A 23366-nucleotide genomic window follows, 5' to 3' on the forward strand; every position below is an offset into this window, starting at 1 on the left:
TGTAGATTTACAAAAGGCAGAATACTAAGTGGACCAGTGGGAATAAAATAAATGCAACAGGTCTTCTTTAAGGCCACATTCACACATTATGTGTTGCCATCCAAGAGAAATGGAACTATTTTTTTCCCCCGCAGCTGTCATCTTAGTTGCATGTTTTTTTTTCACTGAAGCAGGTAGGCTGTCTGAACTTTTTTTTTATCAATGTATCAGTTAGAACTGATGGAACTGACGTATAAAGTTTGTCTTCAGCATGTCATCCACGATTCCCCATAGACTTTAATGTCCAACTAATCTGCAAAACAGAGATCTGCTCTGAGAATTGTATGTTTTTCTAAAACTTAAAAGTATGGATCACTAAAACTCTATGGGTCAGTAAGCGAAGAAAATGATATTTCGGGGTGTTGGCCCTCCTCAGTGCAAAGTACGAGAATTGATTTGTCTGTATGGTAACTCTAGGGTGTGAGCTCTAGATCGCACTAGAGTTCAAGTCCTCTTTCTCTGAAGAGGCTATCTGCATGTTTCATTTCCCAGAGGAGCATTGCATGGCCTATAAGTCTCCTTACACTTTCATGTCACTATCCAAAAGGACAGACGTTTCAGCTTAGGCCCATCAGAGATCTCTAATACAGTCAAATCAGATCTCTCACTTTGCACTAAGGAGGGGCAAAACCCTGAAACAGGCGTCTTTAAATATACTGGTTTGGCATTGACCCCAAGTCATGTGGCAAGACTCATTAAAAAGGGTGAATAATCAATATCGATTTTAGGATTGCTAATTCCAATAGGTGGCACTAGAATTCAGGTCCTTTTCCTCTCTGAAGAGGTGATTTGCATATTTAATTTCCCAGAAGAGCATTGCATGGCCTATAAGTCTCCTTAGACTAGCATGTCACGCTCTGCGAGATGCTACCCCTTTGACCTGATAATAAAAAAAATGGACAGTATCAGGATGTGTCACGCTCATGCCCTAAGAAAAATGAGCTCCATCTTCCGCCAAAGTTTGCGACAATGGATATATGCAGCGTCAGATAGGACCGGGTGATTAATGAGGTGCGACTGGCCCTTTAAGCCTCCCCATAAACAAGGCATCCAAGCTTCAATCAATAGCTGTATCCTAATGAAGTCGAGGTAAACTGCAACCAAGCAGCTACCCTTAATGAACATACGAGATAAGTATTAGCCAAGAGCTCTCCGTACCGCAGCTCCATTAGGTCTCATTGATTAAAGATTGATCGCAGCCAAGACCTAATCACCTGAAATAATAGGCGCTAGTGCCCGCTCCATGGAGCAGATGCTGGGTTTACACGCTCCACGGTGACCCTCCGATGCTGCTGTGTGCTGGTCACAAGCCAGCAGGGACTATTTCCCACGGGTTTCCTCCCTCCAGTATATTACCAGGCTGCTTAGATCAGTTAACAATTTGCACGCAAGTGGCCCCAATTCGCCAAGACCGGCATTTTGTACTCCGGTTTTGATGAAGGGTGCACTTATTAATGAAATTGGCACAAAACGTGTCACTGCAAGAAATGTACTCTATAACAAAAACAAAAGAAAAAAGGGGGCAAAAGTGAAGTTTCAGTTTTACACCAGAATTCTGGCAAAAACTGACGAATCGGCCCAATTAAACCAGTAGGCCAAAAAAAAAAAAAAAACCGCCATAGACAAAATGAACATTGCAACGAAAATGTATCCCACCAGTCAGCGGTAGTTTATCTATTGAACATCATTCCCATTGGTCGATGTTGGACACATGACTTGAGGACAGTGGTGGGCGACTACTCAGACAAGCAGACCACCTTCTGCAGGGACAAGCATATATCCGATGCATTTGTGTCCCATATAGTTTGGGTAGAATACACGGCCACCTAGATATAAAAGTTTCTGCGCCTCCACTCAACTTCTTCAAAGAATCATTCAGGTATCCATTTTCGGATCACGGCTTCCATATATAGGTGGATCCTATGAGTTCTGTATACAGGATAATGCAGTGAGCGCCCTCTAGTGGTGGCTGATAGCAGACACAATGTAGCAGCAGCCGTGTAATGGTAAAAGCTGAAGTCCTGGGATGACGGTCCACCATAAGAATTACACCAATCCAGCTCCGGGTACAATAGAGAAGCAATGAGACGTATAAGAAATCAGTTTATTTGACAATAGGAAGAAAACCCTTTTAAAACACAGCACGTAATTGTAGGGTGCATATAAGGGGTGACCATATAGGTAAGAAGAGGTGTGCAAAGCAACATGTAGTGTTCAGATAACGGGGGATGGGCTGTATTGCACATGGTTTTTGGTTTGCATTACTCAGATCGCACCTTTGAGGATCATTTTATTTAGCGGTTCCAATGTCGGCTAGTAATAAAAGGAGATGGCTAAAAACAGACGAACGTGTGATTTCTTTAATAGAGTCGTACACACAGGCTTTGCATAAATATTATCGATTCTTTACAATAAATTAGGAATAAAATTACTAGTGTAAACATGCCGGCGTCTTCCATGTACCGGACCATTACACTGGATGGAAGCCGCCATTGTCAGTCCTTGCTCGGGTGGATGGCGCCTGTACAGGATCTAGTACAGGGTAATGGCAGAGAAGACGGGGTCGGAGGCTTAGGAACAGTGCGAGGAAATGGCGGCTTCCACCAGACGCAGGCAACGCCTATCCCTTGAGGGTTCACTTCTGGCAGGAGGGGACTTTATTTAACAAAATAAACTTAAAATATCTACATCCAGAAAAACGGATGGAAACCGAACATTGTCAGTGGCAGGGAGCAGCTGTTTAAAAGAATATTTTACCTTAAAAAGAACCCAACAAGTAATGTGGATCGTGCAGTAATAGCCCCCATTACATTGTCGTTTCCCAGGGTCCTAATGTGGCTGCATCCGTTCTCCCGTCTTTGCAAAAATAGGACTCTCATCCCACGAGCGATAAACTTCCAGTCGGAAACCTATCCCAAAAATTGAAAGGTTTCCTGACTTTTCAGTACTGGGATCACTTCTCCAGTGTGAAGAGATGGCTGTGTGTGTCCAGCCATAAAAAGAGATATTCCGATCTTTAGACGTTCTCCTATTCGTAGGATAGGGAATAACTTGCCGACCGGTGAGAGGTCAAATACCGGGCCCCCGACTGATGCCAATCGGCCCTCTCTGGATGGAGTGATGGTTTGCACAACGCCACTCCAGCTCTATTGAAATGCCGAAAACACCCGAGCACTGTAGTCTGCCATCAACAGCGGCCCCATAGAGCATAGACGTGTACACTAGGCCACCACTCCATTCAGACAGGGCTGCGCGGAGTCCCATCCTTGGCATCCGTCAGAGTCCTTGCTAGGAATCCCACCTGAGAATGGAGGGTCCCAACGTTCCCTGTGTAACTGGAACAGTACTGAGCATGTGTGTCCATTCACTGTCTATAAGAGTGGTGGTCGCACATGCTCATTACACAGGATGAATAGTGGGCCTTCCATCCTTGGTGGGGGAGGGCTTAGATGCTGGATCATATATTTATCGTCTAGTCGGACGATCGGTCATGAACGTAGGTTAGAGACAAACCCTCTAGGAAAAGTGACGACACCAGTGGAGGCAGTAATAGCTGCCATATTTGGGATCTCACAGCCTTCTGATACGAGTGTCTGGCATTTGCTCTTTATCCTGTGCAGGTCATGGATCTGTACCCATCGTCTACAATAAATCTCAATCTGCATAATAATAACGTTCTCGTCTAATGACAGACCACAACAAAAAAAAAAATCTGCAAGGTTTCAACACAAACATGTATTATGCCAACGCAAATCTAGGGACGTATGTGACATCACGACGATACACTGCGGGGGGGCAGCTTCTCAGACAAACCATGGCGGGGTATATCCGACGTCTGCAGACATGATGGGGTAAGACGGGATAACCCGCATGGAGGAGAACTGCATTCTTCACCTTACCTGGCCGGCAGAAGAATAAGTAAGGAGACATTGGGGTGGACAGCCATCCGCTAGCTCCGGAACATAAACGAGGCTGGTGTAACCGAGTGCAACGCTTGTAGAATAAAACCAGCGCGCGAGGAGAAGAATTCAGCCTCGATATGTGGAATCGCAGCGCAGAAGCCGAATACTTCATAAAGAGCAATGAACTGATGGCTGCTCCAAACGGCAAACAAGTCCACAGAATATGTGACACTTTAGGCCGCCGGGGACCACGAGATGAGACATCGAGATGCTCAACATATTCCAGCGGTGGGAACACTTCAGAATATCCAAATATATTACCCTCTATTTGTAAATGCTCCAGCATTGGCATGCTGGGAGTTGTAGTTTTGCACCAGTTTGGGACAGTCACTGGTTGGAGAACATAATAGCTAATCTCCAAAATCTGACCATTTTTTTTGTCACTGGCAATACTACTTGGTGTTAACACACAAAAAAAAAGAATGCCAAACCATGTCAAAATTAAAAGAAAAAAGCACCACTCCATTTTTTTTGTATTTTATTTCATCACATATACGGTAAGTTTCCTGCCGCTGGTATTCTACTTACCACCCGCCATCTTCTGTTCCCGCTCCATCATCTTGTGACCACAACTCCTGAGTCACAGGTAAGGGACCCAAGCTCTCAGCGTAAGGGCTCTACTAGACGTCCGCCATCATCGGTCCGATCTCGGATCACCGCACACAGACTGACCGCGCATCTCATAAACAGAGAGCGACAGTCTCAGAAATGTATGCAGCCGTCACGCTCGGGTCAGGAGACAAGGCCAGTTCGTGTATGGAGATCAGAGATCGGACCGATGATCGCGGACGTCTATAAAAGCTTCTGGCCGTCATAGACTTGCATGGAGCGGTGACTTCCAGGTCGCCCAGCAAACACTCCGAGAGGTAACAAGCAGAGCGGTGCCAAGAACAGATGAAGACGGCGGCTGCTAAGTACGAGACTGGGGGCAGGGAACTTACATTAATGATACCACTCCAGTGGTGATCTTAAAAAAAAAAAAGCTGGAGTGGCGCTTTAAACCCCAGAAAATATTAGGAGTACGTCCGTGTCAACAGCTGCACATCCTTCATCGAGGCGTTTGCTCTCCGATTTACAAGGATTTTTGCCTAAAACGCTAATTGTGTGTCCACCACGATTTAGGGACCTCCAATTTACTGGCAATATTAAAAATTAGAAAAAGATGGTTACTTTGCTCAAAAGACAGTGTCCCGTGGGGTCATAGGATGCGTCTGGTATCGCAGCCAAGTTCTACAGAAGTGAATGGAGCTGCGATACCGTGGGCAAGTGTGGGGCCGTTATTTCATCGTTTGTTTTTTTTCCACTTTTGCGCACCCCTTTCCGATAACCATGAGGGTGAAGTTTTTTTTTGTTTTTTTGTTTTCAGGGAATGAGTCCATCTGAACATGTAAAGAATCTTAGCAAAAAAAAAAAACAACAAAAAAAAACACACAGGCTTACCAATCACCATCACAGGTTTCTGAAGTTTTTGCAGCCCTATGCAACTAGCTAGGTCTAAATGAAAAAAAAAAGGTGATCAAGACTGTACCAGGGATGGTGGCGAACAAGGAATACAAACATTCTACATTTGGAGGAGGATGGTGGTTATGGTCCACTGAAAGAGAGGATGCCGGAAAGAACATGCTTTGGGAGACAGAAGCTAAACCGACCAGAACAGTGTAAGGTAAAATACTAAAAAAAAAACTCAAACAAATGGAATAAATAGGGACTTGGTTCCATGAGTCGCTGATTCAGCCCTAGTAACAGCACATGGCTCGAAGCAGGCAGACCGGATATTCATTAGAGTTCGGAAGGTTCCACCCCTATATGTATAAACCCCTATATCACCCTATAATGTCCCGGTCATAAAGAATGACTTTTTTTTTTTTTAAATACAGTCCACCTGTTTGATTCCCCAGAGGCAAATGTTATTGTGCCGCGAGTAATGTAGTGAATTCTGTATCCGTACGTGTAACTCAAGCAGTGGGATGTATATAAGGCTGACAACCCGAATATAATGTAGATGACTGGATGTTCCGCTGAATCGTGAGGGTCAGTTTATTAGTCCATAGCAGCCCCCATCTGCAGATTTCCCCAGAACCAGTAACAGTCCAGTGTTTGTTTTTTCGGAAAGACCATTCATGTCCTTTTCTCCAGGAACCCGTAAAAAGTAACCTCGTCTCTGAAATGAGCCGATCTGGGGAACGTCAGCTTGAAGCTTTATGTTTACTCTGTGCAAATTCCATCACCTGCAGGAACGGTGGGGTCTGCCCTTATTGCCATCATATGGGGCGGGGAAGCAAAAATTTAGGATCAGTTGAATGTTCTCAAAAGGGAACCCATTTATATGTATATATGTGATCCTATAGGGCCCCATTTCTTAAGGCGAGATGAATAGGATGGGGTAGGGGGTGTAAAAAGGATTCAGGGTATGAAGAAAAGGAAAGCCAAAAAGCCGGAAGAATTGATCCTACAAGGAAAAAGAACAAAAAAACAAAGAAAACATTTACTCAGCACAATGTGGAGACTTTACCAGAACGGACAGCGAGTTGTGCCAGACATGGGTACCTTATAGGGTTATAACGTTCAGCGATGGGTCCGGCTCCGTGGAGGCTTCACGTAATAAATCCTCCAGCTCTGTGTCACAATACGTCCCATGAGAATCTGTAAAAAAAAAAAAAAAGGTGAAGAAGGAAACACTTAATGCAAAATGCAGACGATGGCATCAGCTACTATTCAGTTTCCGTACGCTTGTTGGGGACAATACCTTTCGTGATGGCAGCATACCACCAAATTGTCTTTTTTCCTCGTATAACAACCAAGCACCACACATGTATGATGCTCTATCAAGGGCTTTAATTGAGCAATATCATAAACTCAGGATCAGAATTAAAGCTCTGGCAATCAAGGAGTTGACCCAAGTGCCTCAAAGTCTGGCAAACACCCACAGACCCCCAAAAGATTTATTGCTTCTTCCTTTGCAGGCTACACAGTGGTGGGCATTACCAATGCTTCTACCAGCGAAGGTGATGGCGTGGTGCCGGCCCGAGATAGCAGAGCGGAGAAGTTGTATGACCGCTAGTGTTTTTCAAAGTAAGAATTCTCCCTAGCTCTTAAAATAAGGTCTCATACAACCAGATCACTTAAAAAAAAAAATAAAAAAAAAAAATTGGGAAAACCCCCTTGTGCAGCAAAAAAACCAACTGCTCTTTTCTCGTCCTCCTCGGGAGCAGTGCCTAGTCTCTGGTGTCTGTCATGGAGTGCAGAGCTGACTTCATGTCGACAGCGCTGCCATCAAATAATGGAGCTCAGTGATCCGTCATGGTCGTCAACTCAGGCCGAACACTGAGCAGTTACAGGCTGAAGCTGTTGATGTGACGTCGGCCCTTCCAACAGTAAGAGGCACCGGGATCGGCAGCAAAGACTCAGCGCAGGACCGGGGGAGGGTGTGGAGTGAGTAAAGCACAGACTGCAACTGCAGCGGGGGGACAGGGGGGAAATACCCTTTAAGGAGCCAAGTGACTGATCAGTAAGGGGTTAAAATCTGAGGCACAAGAAGGTTCTCAAGGGTCCTGCAGAATTCTAAACAAGGTATAGGGATCCATACAACACAAAATGAATATTGTTGAGACCTTACTGACACAAAACATTAAAGAGAACCAGTCAGCAGCATTTTGCTATGTAAAATACACACACACGGCCATATTGGTGCTGTGATACTGATTAAAGTTATAACTGTGGGGAAGAAATCAGTGATGTGGATTTTGTGTAATGAGGGTTTGAGGTTTACTTATAATCATAGCTTTGTGGATCGGGGTGGGCCTGTGGGTAGGGTCTCCAGCTCTGCCACGGCCCCTCCGCTGCTCCTGGTGTCTTTATCATCCTTCTGGTTTAAACTTTGAAAAATGGCACTGGTGGGGGTGCACGCTCAATGACAAGCCGAGATTTCAATATGTCTGTTCGCCGCCATCATTGCACTGAAGACCGCTGGTAAATAAATTTGCCCATGCGCCATGTTCCTGCAGACTGGCAGGAGATCAATGTGTGCAAGCGCCGCCCATAGCGGAGGAGCCGTGTCAGAGAAGTAGACCCTACCCACAGTCCCGCTCCGATGCAGAAGATATAAGAAAACATCGAACCCTGACCACACAAAACGGATTTCTTCGCCACCAGTATCATTTTAGTCAGTATTACAGCGTCAATATGGCCACGTGTGTATTTTACGTAGCAAAATCCTGCCGACAGGTTCTCTTTAATAGAAATGAGTTAAGTTTTCTGTCAGTTTTTAAAGCGACACGCTCGGACACAATGCCGATACACTCCTATGCCTATTGGGAGGGTCCTCAGGGGCGGTGCATCACACAGCGATTCACTTTTGTGCTCTTTAATGTGTCATGCTCCCCCCTGAAGTCTCTGCAATTTAACAGTGTATATGTTCCTTCTGGAAGGTTTCCTCAATTGTATTTTCACATGACGGCTCGCTGTTCGCTTTGCTAAATATTCATATAGTAACCGCTACTCTGAAATGGCCTAGAATGTAAGACCGCACATGACACCCACCATTGTTATCACAGCATATTGGTGCCCTTCTAAATTCAGCCTCAAGTCCATTGGCAAGGGCAGGTCTTCCTGACGTAGCTTCTCCCGTCACTAAAGATCCTTTATTCTCCTGAACTCGCTTTCCTCCATCCGCTGTACTTGGATTTTCCACCCTTGTGACCAAAAAGACTTTATGGCCTCTCCCCGGGCTAGACACGGCCACTGGAGCCGGGGGGCTCGGTACGGGCTGCTCAGCAGGCTTCTCCTTTTCCTCTTTAACCTCTTCCTCATCCTCTGTATCAGAGTCAGAATCCTGACCCGGAGTTTCTGGGGCAGAGGCAACCTCTTCTGCCTTTTGGTCATCCAAATGAGGTTTACCATTCTCATTGGCAGTGTCCGAGTCCTCAGTAGCATGGCTGATCTCCTCCGGGGCAGTGCTCGTATCCTCCTCTTCAGCAGCGCTGACAATCTCGGCCATCGATACTGAATGTTGGAGGCGTTCTTCTTTCTCTTTGGCCAAGACAAAGTTTCTCCTGCAACCGTTCTGAATTTCTGTCAGCAAAGCCTTCTGTGTTTCGATAAAGCTCTTGACCTGATAAAATGAGCGACATTGTCAGTAAAAGGCAATGGTACGGATGTATAACATATACTAATAAAGCAGGGTCCATTCACTTATGCATTGGGAGCGACATTAATAACTTAATCGAAGGCGCTCACCTCCCAATGCAGAAATGAGTGACCCCCAGAACAACACTTTAAAATTGTACACGCCTTAGTTAAATCCATCACTCTGTAAATACTTCCAGAAATCACTGAACACTGTTATGCAAAAATTTTGCGACTTTTGGCGGCCCTGCTCAGCTTTGAAAAAGGGAGTGGAACATAACCGGGAAGGAGCAAGACCATATGTGCCCAAAAAATGAATCCTAAGTCACACCACGTCAGGCTTGTAAATTACGACAGAAACATACTCCAGTTCGTGACTTGCATACACGCCTTGTGGTGATGTGCGGCAGCTGAAAGTGCGCTAAATCCACTAAGAGCCATGAATTTCTTAATGAATTTGGCGCATCTTACTGCAGCGCGTCGGGGGGGCAAAGTGCTTCTTTTAATACATCCTAACAGAAGTGTCAATTTCCATTAGGACGTGAGAAAGGCACCCGATGATTCTCCCTGGGATTGCCTTGCCAGGGCTCACCCGCTCTCATTTAGGGAGGATTACAGGACTGACGTGGATCATTCCTTACTGGATACGGCCAAGAGCAGCGGCAGTATCTATGAAGTTGAACAGAAACACATGACGGTACGGGTGATTTTTTTTTTCTTACCATTACCACTGTGCATGACTATTATGGAATAAAGTATTTTAAATGGCATCTGTCACCCGAAAACTGAAATAGGGATTTTTGTGTACTCACCGTAAAATCCTTTTCTCCAGCCAATCATTGGGGGACACAGGACCATGGGTGTTATGCTGCTGTCGCTAGGAGGCTGACACTAAGTTGAGATAAAAAAAAGTTTGCTCCTCTCCTGCAGTATACACCCTCATGCTGGCTTCCAGAGACCCAGTTCAGTGTAAAAGCAGCAGATCATCAATACCATAAAACATAATATTAGAGTACAACATGTCAGAGCAGGTAAAGAGCCAAAAAGAACAAGCCATAAGGCTAACAGGGTGGGTGCTGTGTCCCCCAATGAGTGGCTCGGAGAAAAGGATTTTACGGTGAGCACACAAAATCCCTATTTCTCCTTCGCCACATTGGGGGACACAGAACCATGGGACGTCCCAAAGCAGTCCCTGGGTGGGGAACAATACAACCAAATAACTCGTTGTACCAACTGACTATAAATGCGCAACGGCCACTTGCAGAATGTGTCTGCCAAGGGCTGCAACCGCAGAAGATTGAGTGTGGACATTGTAGTGCTTCGTGAACGTATGCAGGCTGGACCATGTTGCGGCCTTGCAAACCTGCTCTGCCAACGCCTGGTGCCGAATGGCCCAGGAAGCACCCACTGACCAAGTTGAGTGTGCCCTAATCCCCACCGGGATAGGTCTGCCCCTGACCCGATAAGATTCTTGAATAGCTGATTGGATCCATCTGGCTATCCTGGCTTTAGAAGCGGCTAAACCCTTTGTGACCCTCAGGGAGCACAAAGAGGGTGTCCGATTTGCGGAAGGGAGCAGTCCTAGAAATGTACCTCCTGAGATCCCTTACCACGTCCAAGGTGTGAAGGGACTTTTCAACCCTATGTCTTGACTGTGGGCAGAAGGAGGGAAGAATGATATCTTCATTAAAAGGTGGAAGGATGAAACCACCGTGGGGAGAAAAGACGGAGATGGAAATAGGACCACTTTGTCGGTGGAAGGAAAGGAAGGACGCCCGGCAGGATAGGGCGGCCAACTCTGAGACTCGCCTGATAGAGGTTACTGACACAAGGAAGGCGACCTTCCAGGAGAGAACAATCATCGAGACATCTTGCAGAAGTTCAAAAGGGGACTCCTGAAGAACACTCAGGACCAAATTAAGATCCCAAGTCTCCAACGGCATTCTATAGGGGGGTACTACGTGGGAGACCCCCTGAACAAAAGTCCTGACTTGCAAATTAGCAGCAATCTTACGTTGGAACACCACGGATAATGCCGAGATCTGACCCTTGAGGGAACTGAGCGCCAGACCGGAATCCAAGCCGGACTGGAGAAATTCCAGAATGGAGGGAATTGAAAAAACGAGAGGAGGATGTCCACGGAGCCTGCATAATGAGAAGAAGGCTTTCCAGGTGCGGTGATAGATGCGAGCGGAAGACGTCTTGCGAGCGCTTATCATGGTGGCAATGACTTGATGGGAGAAACCAGCTTGAGTTAGGATACAGGTTTCAACAGCCAAGCCGTTAAATGTAGGGCCCCTGAGCTCTGATGGTAGATCTGCCCTTGGCAAAGCAGATCTGGGCGATCTGGTAGCCGCCAGGGAACGTCGGATACGAGTTGAACGAGCTCCGCGTACCACGTGCGGCGTGGCCAATCTGTGACGACTAGGATGAAAGGGACCCCTCCATCTTGATTTTTCGGATTACCTTCGGTAGTAACGGAAGCGGAGGAAACACATACGGGAAGTGGAACTAATGCCATGGGAATATCAGTGCTTCCACCCCGATGGCCTGGGGATCCCGAGAACGTGCTATGAAATTGGGAACTTTTGCGTTCAGTCTGGACGCCATCAAATCTACGTCCGGAGTCTCGCAGCGAAGGCGAAACTGCTGGAAGACCTCCGGATGGAGTTCTCACTCCCCCGAGGCGAGACCCTGATGGCTGAGAAAGTCCGCCGCCCAGTTCTCGACGCCTGGAATGTGCACTGCAGAAATGGTGGAGCGGTTGTTCTCAACCCAACGGAAAATGCGGGAGACCTCCCGCATCGCCGCCCTGCTGTGGGTACCCCCCTGATGGTTTATGTACGCCACAGCTGTGACATTGTCTGATTGAATTCGAATTGGGTGACCCGCGAGGAGGAAGTGGAAAAGTCTCAGGGCAAATCTGATCGCTCGAATCTCCAAGATGTTTATCGGAAGTCTTGACTCCCAAATCGTCCAACGCCTCTGGGCAGTGTGGTGGCGAAATACCGCTCCACCAACTGAGGAGACTGGCGTCAGTAGTTACCACCAGCCAGTGAATTGGGAGAAAAGACCTCCCCTGGCTGAGAGATGATTCCAAAGTCCACCATTTGAGCGCTTGCCTGATCCGCGGGGACAGAGGACATGGCCGATCGAGGGATAAGAGACTCCTGTCCCAACAGTTCAGCAGAGCCTGTTGTAAGGGGCAGAGATGCAGTTGGGCGAAGGGAACTGCCTTCCATTGCGGCCACCATTTTCCCCAGGCTCCTCATGGCAAACCGAACGGAATGAGGAAAGGGACAACAAAGTGTCCGGGTTCCCTGCTGAAGAGCTTGGGCCTTGGACCGAGGAAGCAGGACCAGCCCCTTGGACGTGTCCAGGATCATGCCTAGGAAGGAGATCCATCGGGCTGGAACGGTGGTGGACTTGTACAAGTTGATTAGCCAGCCCAGGCGTGAAAGGGTATCCAAGGTAATGCGGACGCTTGCTTCGCAGGCATGATAGGACGGACCTTTGATCAGGAGGTCGTCTAAGTATGGCAACACGACCACTCCTCAGGAGTGAAAAATGGCCATGACAGCCGCCATGACCTTTGTGAATACCCAGGGCGCGGTGGCAAGGCCAAAGGGTAAGGCCGTGAATTGAAAATGGTCCTCTTGGATGGCAAAACACAGGAACCTTTGATGTGGTGGGAAGACTGGGATATGGAAATAAGCATCTTTGATGCCTATTGATGCTGGAAACTCTCATCTCTCCATTGAGATGACTGACTGGAGGGATTCCATCCTGAAGTGTCAGACCTTTACATACTTGTTTAGGAGCGCTTTAGATCCAAAATAGGGCGCACCGTCCTATCCTTTTTTGGAACGACGAAGAGGTTTGAGTAAAAACCTCTGAATCTCTCGTGTTCTGGAACCGGAACAATGACCCCGTTTCGGCGGAGAGATTCGATGGTGCGGTGAAGTGCGCGAGACTAAGCTCCTGAACTTGGGAGACGAGAGGGAAAAAACCGTGCTGGAGGGGTGGCGGAGAATTCTGTTTTGTAACCAGAAGACACCAGGTCTCTGACCCATTCGTCGTGGATGACGGAAAGCCAGACATGTTGAAAGAGAAGCAGGCGTCCGCCTACTTTGGTGGTGTCGACCGGAAAACTCCCGAGTCATTGTGAAGGAAATCTGGAGGGCCTGGATCCCCTGGTTCTGGGTTGCCTAGGCTTACCTCGCCAGGACTGATTCGGCCTGTATGAGGGCCGAGGGTCTCTCTCTATACGTGGAGATCGTTCTGATCTAGACGAGCCTGTGGAGGTGGACCAGAATGGGCTACTGCGAAAGGGCCGAAAGCGAAAATGTTGCTGACGCTGAAAAGAAGTTTTAGGTCTGTGCTGCGGGAGGAATTTGCTTTTCCCTCCTGTAGCATTGGAAATAAGCTGGTCTAATTTTTCTCCAAACAGACGTCCGCTCTGAAAAGGCAGAGAAATCAAAGACTTTTTAGGCTAGGTTCACACTACGTTAGTGCAGTCCGTTCAACAAATCCGTTAAAGTGACTGCACTAACGCAAGTGCCGGCGCTTGCACAGCACTAGCGCAGATGGAGCTTCTGCTAGCTCCATCTGCGCTAGCGGCACGCTAGCAGTGACGGACCCGGAAACGCTGCAGGCGGCGTCTCGGGTTCGTCACTCAATGACGGCACATCGCTAGCGCACGCCAATTGTGGGCGTGCGCTAGCGATGCGCTCGCCATTGCTTGTAATGGCGGCGTTAACGGACTACGTTACACCGCGTTATGCCGCGGTGTAACGTAGTCCGTTAAACGGGTTCACACAACGCAGTGTGAACCCAGCCTAAGGGGAATCTGCGCGCCACTCTCTAAGCCATAGTGCTCTCCTAATGGTGACAGCGTTTTGAGGCAGCAATTGCAGCACAGTTTGCTGCATCTAAAGACGCATATATCACATAGTCTCCAGACATAGCGATTTGTTTGGCGAGATCTGCTGCCTCAGACGGAAGAACCTGGTCCTGAATAGATTTTGCAAGGGCATCTTCCCGGAAAACCATTGCTTTTGCGACCCATGCCACAGCGAAGGAAGGGGATAGAGGAACCTGAGGCCTCATACACTGAGCGAGCCATGAAATCTTTTTGGCGTTCTGTGGGATTTTTAATTGAAGCACCATCAGGTGCAGACAAAAGCGTTTTGGTAGCCAAACGCGATACCGGAGGATCTACTAGTGGAGGTTCCGTCCAATCTTGACAAGATCTGCAGAAAAGGGATACTTCATTTCCAGGGCCTTTTTTCCCGTAAAGCGCTTATCCGGTCGCTCCCTGTGTCGCCGGACTATATCTAAAAAGTCCGGATGAGAGGCGAACACCCGGTTCTTTTAAAAGATACTGTATGATCCGGAGACGAATTAGGGTCATCATCAACCTTTAGCGCGTGATTGACAGCTTCAATGATGGAATCCACAGTCGATTGAAATTCCGGAGAATCTGGGTCCAAGGACGCCTCAGACTGATACCGAGTCATGATCACTGCGAACCCCTGGAGAGGGTGAGCGAGAAGTGGAGCTACCAGAGGCTGAATGGCGTGATGAATGCTCAGGAGAGGTAGTGCGGATCCGTTTTTTGTATGTCCGTACCTCCTTCAGGTGAGAGCGGCCCCTGCTGGCCGATGATTCCCCTTGTAAGGGAGGGGTCTCTTAATCCAGGTAGACGAGTGCCCCGCTCCCCAGAGGGGTCATGAAGAGATTCAATCACTTTGGCCAACGAAGCCATGGATTGTGACGCGGCCCACTCGGGGGGGAGGGGCTAGATACACTGGGGTCGGTAGTGGCGAAGGGCGCCTGGGCACATTGGGCATCACAGGCTGAGCAAAGAGGGGAGCTTTGAGGCCGAGGGAGAGGAGCCTGGCAGGTGGTACACGCAGTGAAAAAGGTGGTATGTACCTTTGTAGCCTTTTTAGCCCTAAACTGCGACATGATGTACCCCAATATAAGTAAAAAAACACTGCTAGTGGTAGCGATGTGGGGTAAAGCTGCAGAGAAGCACCTAGTGCAGTCTCCTTACCCAGGTCCTGTGTCCCGCAATCTGATGATGATGGTGCCGAGTAGGGGAAGACCGACATCCAGGCCCAGAGAGACACGTGCAGAATGCGGCAGAGCTGCTGTGCAGTGGGGAAAGATGGCTGCCGAGGGCTGGGAGGTAGACTCACAATGAGCGAGAAGCGCCAGGTCTGGGGGCGGAGCCGCAAGTGATGCGAGCGGTGGGGGGGGCCTCTTGGGATGCGGCCCACACTAGGCCGATGCCTAAATTTATGGCTTCGTCCGGCACGCACCCATGGACCACCGGGGAAGATGCCGCGGAGCCCTGTGGGGTCCCTGCCGCTATGGAGTCCTCCTATAACCGCCGGAAAACGACCCCTCCCGGGTGGCACTTACCCAGATATGAAAGGGATGGCTGATGCCGCAGGTCAGAGCTGTGCCCGGGGTAGTCAGGACGGTGCAGGGTTGGGGGAGCCTCCATCCACCATCCCCTTAAAAGGGGGGGTGGAGAGGAACCGTACGCGTCCTTCCATCATCCGCTTTTTTCAGTCGTGCTGCAATGGGGGCTGCACGGATGCCACGATGTAGGGTGCCTCCGAGGGTAAGACCTGGTGGGCAGGGCAAAATTGTCTGGCAATAGGGCCTGGCTGCAGAAGAGGATACTGGAGGTGACACTCCATGTGCTCATCCGTTCAGGATGTGGGGAGATCGGTGCCCTTGAAGGGGCCCGTCGCCCCTAGAATCAGCTCAGGCGGTGGCATCCCACGTCGCAGGAGAGGATACGGAGAGGCGACACTCTCCGTGCTCGCCTGTTGTTGGTTCGGGGAGATCGGAACCTTGAAAGGTTCTGTCGCCCCTTCATCCGGGTAAAAAAGTTAAATAGTAAAAAAAATAAAATAAAAAAAATAAGAGAATTTCTGGTCTGAATAGCAGACCCAGTGTGCCTCCTACAGACACTAAGCTTGAACTGGGTCTCTGGAAGCCAGCATGAGGGTGTACACTGCAGGGGAGGAGCGAACTTTTTTGTCTCAACTTAGTGTCAGCCTCCTAGCGACAGCAGCATACACCCATGGTCCTGTGTCCCCCAATGTGGCAAAGGAGAAATTTAACTATTTAGACAGAACTTGGGCCTTCAAACATCATACTAGTACTGTAGATTTTAGTAAATTTTTTGTATAGAAATTTTTTTTTTATTATTACATATGCAATGAAAGGGCTTTGGTGAGTCAGGTTCTCAGTGCACTGTCCCGCTCCTATTAATTACTATCCTCTCCCCATATGGTGTTTGATAGAGCTAGCTTTGGAGCGAGACCTGATCTAAATCCCCAACCCTGCACACGCTGATACAGTAAGGGCAGAGAGCGCACACACACACAGTGTCGGTGTGTTGAAAGGCCTTCTTCTGTGTAGCTGCCGTTCGCTGCATGCAAGACACACAGCAGCAGGTGATCAATGATGATGATGATGATGATGATGATGATGACGACAGGTAGACAAGTGTGCACAATGTCACTGGGTGCAAATTCATTTCTGGGGCGGTTGCTCGCTGCACAAAAGATCACAGCAGCAGGCAGCCAATGAGGAGAGGGAGACCAGAGAGTGCACAATGTTGGTGTGTTGCACGTTCTCATCTCTGTAATGGCCACTTGCTGTACACAGGATCACACAGCAGCAGGCGGCCGAAGCAGACAGGAGCGGTAGATGAGGGTGCGTACAACATCTCTCTCCTGTGTGCAGCGTCCACACAGAGGCCAAGCATGTGCACACTTGGAAAGCATTGGACTTGCACATATTTGGTCAACCTTGCATTGGGTCTTCACATAAATGAGTCAGGAGATCATAACTTTTCCTGATATAGGTCTTTAAGTGCTATTTCTATAATGAACATTAGGTAAAATGACAAATTTACAGACATAACTTCAATGCAACATTTGCTTTTTATCCTCTAACTTCTCAAAAAAATGTAATTCAGAGGAGCAACTCTTACAGCCTCTTTCTTGGGTTCCCTGTCCAAATCCATCCTGAGAAGAGATTGGTTGACACGAAGAGCCAACGATAGAGCCATTAAACCTCCAGTCTTGATCTCATTCTCCCTCAGATCAAGACGCAATAAACGAGGGGATTCGGCTACAAACTCGGCTACTGCCACCGCGCCTGGGAAACACAGTAAGGTCCAGTAATGTTACCATTTCATTATCTGCAAAATTATTTTCAAGGATACTATGATGTTCATGAACTGAAACTGTTAAAAAAAAATGCTTGGTTATATTCTCAGCTCCCATAGCAGGGAATGGAGAGAGCTGACCCCTGTCCTGGGAAACAGATGAGGGTCCCAGAGGTGGGATCCCCATCTATAAAACACATTTATTGCATATCACTTGGATGTGTCATAAATCATAAACTCATTTAAGCGTATGCCCATGATGTGAATTTGGAGCTCAGTTTCAGAAAAACTATGCTCTGGCCCATACAAAGACATGGTAAAAAAAATAGGGATTTTTGTGTACTAGCATGGCAAAATAATATATATATGCATCATGTGAAATTATACAGTTAGGTCCATATATATTTGGACAGAGACAACATTTTTCTAATTTTGGTTATAGACATTACCACAATGAATTTTAAACAAAACAATTCAGGTGCAGTTGAAGTTCAGACTTTCAGCTTTCATTTGAGGATATCCACATTAAAATTGGATGAAGGGTTTAGGAGTTTCAGCTCCTTAACATGTGCCACCCTGTTTTTAAAGGGACCAAAAGTAATTGGACAGATTCAATAATTTTAAATAAAATGTTCATTTTTAGTGCTAGGTTGAAAACCCTTTGTTGGCAATGACTGCCTGAAGTCTTGAACTCATGGACATCACCAGATGCTGTGTTTCCTCCTTTTTGATGCTCTGCCAGGCCTTCACTGCAGTGGTTTTCAGTTGCTGTTTGTTTGTGGGCCTTTCTGTCTGAAGTTTAGTCTTTAACAAGTGAAATGCATGCTCAATTGGGTTGAGATCAGGTGACTGACTTGGCCATTCAAGAATATTCCACTTCTTTGCTTCAATAAACTCCTGGGTTGCTTTGGCTTTATGTTTTGGGTCATTGTCAAACTGCAGTATGAAGCGACGACCAATCAGTTTGGCTGCATTTGGCTGGATCTGAGCACACAGTAGGTCTCTGAATACCTCAGAATTCATTCGGCTGCTTCTGTCCTATGTCACATCTTCAATAAACACTAGTGACCCAGTGCCACTGGCAGCCATGCATGCCCAAGTCATCACACTGCCTCCGCCGTGTTTTACAGATGATGTGGTATGCTTTGGATCATGAGCTGTACCATGCCTTCGCCATACTTTTCTCTTTCCATCATTCTGGTAGAGGTTGATCTTGGTTTCATCTGTCAAAAGAATGTTCTTCCAGTGCTTTGCTGGCTTTTTTAGATTTTTTTAGCAAAGTCCAGTCTAGCATTTTTATTCTTGATGCTTATGAGTGGCTTGCACCGTGCAGTGAACCCTCTGTATTTACTTTCATGTAGTCTTCTCTTTATGGTAGATTTGGATATTGATACGCCGACCTCCTGGAGAGTGTTGTTCACTTGGTTGGCTGTTGTGAAGGGGTTTCTCTTCACCATGGAGATTATTCTGCGATCATCCACCACTGTTGTCTTCCGTGGGCGCCCAGGTCTTTTTGCATTGATGAGTTCACCAGTACTTAATTTCTTTCTCAGGATGTACCATACTGTAGATTTAGCCACTCCTAATATTGTAGCAATTTCTTGGATGGGTTTTTTCTGTTTTCGCAGCTTAAGGATGGCTTGTTTCACCTGCATGGAGAGCGCCTTTGACCACATGTTTACTTCACAGCAAAACCTTCCAAATGCAAGCACCACACCTCAAATCAACTCCAGGTCTTTTATCTGCTTAATTGAGAATGACATAACGAAGGGATTGCCCACACCTGTCCATGAAATAGCCTTGGAGTCAATTGTCCAATTACTTTTGGTCCCTTTAAAGACAGGGGGCCACATGTTAAGGAGCTGAAACTCCTAAACCCTTCATCCAATTTTAATGTGGATACCCTCAAATGAAAGCTGAAAGTCTGAACTTCAACTGCATCTGAATTGTTTTGTTTAAAATTCATTGTGGTAATGTCTATAACCAAAATTCAAAAAATGTTGTCTCTGTCCAAATATATATGGACCTAACTGTATATGAGAAAATAGCATGTCAATTATAAAAAACAAGCACAAACTAATACTAATAACAGGGTGGGAGCTGTGTCCCCAATGATTGGCTCGGAGAAAAGGATTTTACGGTGAGTACACAAAAATCCCCATTTCTCTTCGCCTCATTGGGGGACACAGACCGTGGGATGTCCCAAAGCAGTCCTTCGGCGGGAACAACATCAGATCAGACCCTGTGTAACACTACTTACAAGTGCGCCACTGTGGCCTGCAGAGTCCACCTGCCCAGACTCACGTCTGCGGAGGTCTGGGAATAAAGGTGCTTCAAGGGTGCATGCAGACTGGATGAACCCGCAAAGTTGACAGACGCGCTTTGCTGACGCCTGGTGTCTAGAACCCAAGGAACCTCGAGTGGAGTGAAAATAGACTAACGTCTAACACAGAAGGACTTCTGGATGTGTAAAGAATCCACCAGACTAACATGGCCGAAGACACGGCTAAGCCCTTCCTGAAAAAACGCCAGGAAGCCCAAATGAGGTGTTCATCCTCTCGAAGGACGCCGTCCTCGACACGTACTTACTCAGGGCACTCGCATTGTCAAGGGAATGGGGCACCCAGTGTTGTGGACTGGAGCCGAAAGAGAAGAAGGAAGGACGATGCCCTCGTAACAGTGGAAGTACGATACCCCCTTGGAAACAAGGGACGGGGACGGGCTGAGGACAACCTTGCCTTGATGGCAATAAGGAAAAAAGGTCTGAAGGAACAGAGCGGCCAGCTCCGAAGACTCATCTGAATTGACCTGGACAACGCGGATGTCCAGGATCACTGGGGCCTTCCTGTTTCCTAAAGACCCTCGGAACTAGTGGAAAAGGCGTGATGGAGCTGGTATCACAGAAGAACCAGAGCATGCACTACAATGGCTATTGGGTCTCGAAGCCGAATCATGAACCCGAGTACATTGGCGTTCAGGCTGGACAGGGCCGCCGTCAGCACCCGGGGCCCTGGCGAGACTGGGGGGCCCATAACGGTAAGACACTTATTATGCCGGCATTGCCGACACTGATGCGCAGCACATCATGCGCTCCTGGGGGGCCCCTGAAGCTGGACTACATTCTCGAGTCCAACCCTCCCTCCCTGTGCTAGTGTGCTGTGTCTGATTGCAGCCAGGACTTGGAGGCGGAGCTGGAGCAACAGGAGGCGGGACTCACTGACTGGGACTCACTGCAGCAGGAATACTCACCAATCACCGTCCATGGGGATAGAAGAGTCACTTCCGGGCCGGTGGTCATCCCTTCCGGGTGAGAGTGAGGAGCTCATCACTAAGAAGAGCAGCGCTGTCGCTGACACACAGATCACGTCGCGACATGATCTGGGACCCGGTTGCACCGTCCAGTTCCAGCACAGCGAGCAGCAGAAGACGAGCAGCATTCACATCAGTGCATGTGCTCAGATCCTGTGTCCACAACGGTCGGGGGCGACGGCGATGGCGTGGTGGTGGGTGAGCTGGGCTGCCTGTGCTATATACTACGTGGGCTGCCTGTGCTATATACTACGTGGGCTGCCTGTGCTATATACTACGTGGGCGGCCTGTGCTATATACTACGTGGGCGGCCTGTGCTATATACTACGTGGGCGGCCTGTGCTATATACTACGTGGGCGGCCTGTGCTATATACTACGTGGGCGGCCTGTGCTATATACTACGTGGGCGGCCTGTGCTATATACTACGTGGGCGGCCTGTGCTATATACTACGTGGGCGGCCTGTGCTATATACTACGTGGGCGGCCTGTGCTATATACTACGTGGGCTGCCTGTGCTATATACTACGTGGGCTGCCTGTGCTATATACTACGTGGGCTGCCTGTGCTATATACTACGTGGGCTGCCTGTGCTATATGCTACGTGGGCTGCCTGTGCTATATGCTACGTGGGCTATGGTATATTTCTCTGCTGTATCTGAGCATCATGAAGCATGGTATGTGTTTAAGAGGGGGGCCCACTGAGACTCTTTCGCCCGGGGCCCTCAAAAACCTGGAGCCGGCCCTGAGGCTGGACGCCATCCGATCTACATCTGGAGTGCTCCAGTGAAGACAGATATGTTGGAAGACTTCCGGATGAATTTCCCACTCACTTGAGGCGAGACCCTGGTGGCTGAGGAGAAACTGCCACCCAGAGCTGTACTCCTGGAATGAGTACTACCGAGATCACTGGATGATAGATCTCAGCCCATCAGAGAGGGAGAGGTACGTAGGTCAAGGTGTCTGACCCGCGGGTACCTGCTAGATGATAGACGTATTGCACAGCCGTGATAATATCCAACTGAATTTGGATGGGGAGACCTGCCAGAGGGCATTGGGCCTGCTGTAGGAACAGAGGTACCGTTGGGATCCCCAGAAAAAAAACTGATCGGGAGACTGGATTCCTGAGATAAACAGAGGCCTTGAGCTGGGACGCTCCGTAGTCACTAGCAACCATTGAACTGGAAGAAAGGATCTCCCACGGATGAGAAAGACGCTCAGAGATTACCCTTTGGAAACCTGTTTGACCTGTAGAAAAACAAACAAACAATCGGAGCGAAGGGAACTGCCTCCATTGCTATTATTCTACCCAAGGATACTCATAGCAAATCGGATGGAATGAGGGGAGGTAGGGACCGGGGCTGAAATTCAGCCCTGTCTTGAGGACCTGCTTCTTTTAACGACGTAGCAGAAGAGATAGGCCACAACTAGACAGGCCGTTCTGGCATTTGCCAGAATTGCCGGATGGCCATTCCGGCCCAAAATGAGGGGATGAGTGACCAAGTGCGGGGGCTCCCTGTTGAAGGACCACGGCCTTGTTTCAAGGGAGAAATCCAACCCTCTGGAGGTGTCCAGGACCGTCCTTAAAAAGGATATCTGCTGGGCTGGAAACGAGGAAGACCTGTCTGAGTCTATCCCCCAGCCCAGGTGAGGAAGGGTATTGTAAGGTATATATGTATATAGACGGGCTCAACGTAATCCTGGAAGGACGGCTGGAAGTCAACCAGATAGGAGAGGACGGCCACGCACCCAGAGTGCCAGAGGGGCATGACAGCCGCCATGATAATGGCGAACACTTTGGGAGCAGTAGCAAAGCCGAAGGGCAAGGTCGTGACTTGTGAAGGTAAGCATCTCGAATGTCGATGGATGCCAGAAAAAAAAACTCCAGCTTTTCCTCTGGAAGTGATGGCCGAGTGGGGGAACTCCATCCAAAGGAGGATGACCTTTTCGAAGCTTGTTAGAAGTTAGAGTTCCAGGATCGGTCTTGCCTTTCGGTCCTCTTTTTGGATCAAGATCCCTCAGATCTAGACTCTCCTGGACAACCCTTCCACTGTTGGTTGGATCTATAGGACCCTGCTATCCTTTGTTCCTACGTGGGGAACACTCCCAACTACTCACCGATAAAGCGACCACTCTGTAAGGGAGTGATGACAGAGGTTTTGTATGCTTCCGTCCTCTGATCCATAAAGCTGAATGAAATGGGATTCGCTGCAGACAGCGCCTCGCAACTAGCCGCATTCAAAGAGGCATGCACCAGAAAGCCTCCCGCTCAAGAGATTTGAATGGCCCGCTGTACTGTCTCCGGAAGAGAGATAATTGATCTGAAACAAACAAATATAGACCAACACTGGAACCATCAGTAACAAAAAACTTCATAGACCAAGCACCCTATGGTGAGGTGTAGAGCATATTTTACATAGGACACTCCTATGTGTTGCGGACACTACACCAATCTTTCTGTAAATGAAAGTAGCTAAGGTGTCCGACCAGTAGACCATTGGTCTGGTAACCCGTGTGGGCTAAAGAGGGTAAAAGCGCTGAACTCGATGCCGCAAGACGGAACGAGTCATTGTCTGACAGTCCATAGTATTTTTAAAAGATGATCCATCGGGCAGGGATACTGGTAGGTGCCAGGTAGCGAAGTGGGCGGTTGCATTCGCCAGGTGAGGGAAAAAAAACAAAAAAAAACAAACAATCTCTTGAGTTGCTGCCATCATTGAACGTGCAGAGATAAAA

At 48.1% G+C, this 23366-nt stretch overlaps 1 protein-coding gene across 3 annotated transcripts in view; it reads right to left on the reverse strand.

Annotated features, from left to right (window-relative positions):
- Window positions 1-2129: 2129 nt before the first annotated feature.
- The window catches only part of PPP1R37 (protein phosphatase 1 regulatory subunit 37), a 52958-nt gene continuing 31721 nt past the window's right edge, over window positions 2130-23366 (reverse strand). For all 3 annotated transcript variants that reach the window (XM_069746825.1, XM_069746824.1, XM_069746826.1), the window contains 4 exons: window positions 17146-17312; window positions 8541-9111; window positions 6549-6644; window positions 2130-6450 (listed from right to left, as the gene is read on the reverse strand). In XM_069746825.1, the coding sequence (XP_069602926.1) occupies window positions 6550-6644; window positions 8541-9111; window positions 17146-17312 (833 nt within the window). In that variant the 3' untranslated portion in view covers window positions 2130-6450; window position 6549. The remainder of the gene's footprint in view (window positions 6451-6548; window positions 6645-8540; window positions 9112-17145; window positions 17313-23366) is intronic.

Source organism: Ranitomeya imitator, chromosome 2 (genome assembly GCF_032444005.1).
Source record: "Ranitomeya imitator isolate aRanImi1 chromosome 2, aRanImi1.pri, whole genome shotgun sequence".
Classification (NCBI taxonomy): Eukaryota; Metazoa; Chordata; class Amphibia; order Anura; family Dendrobatidae; genus Ranitomeya; species Ranitomeya imitator.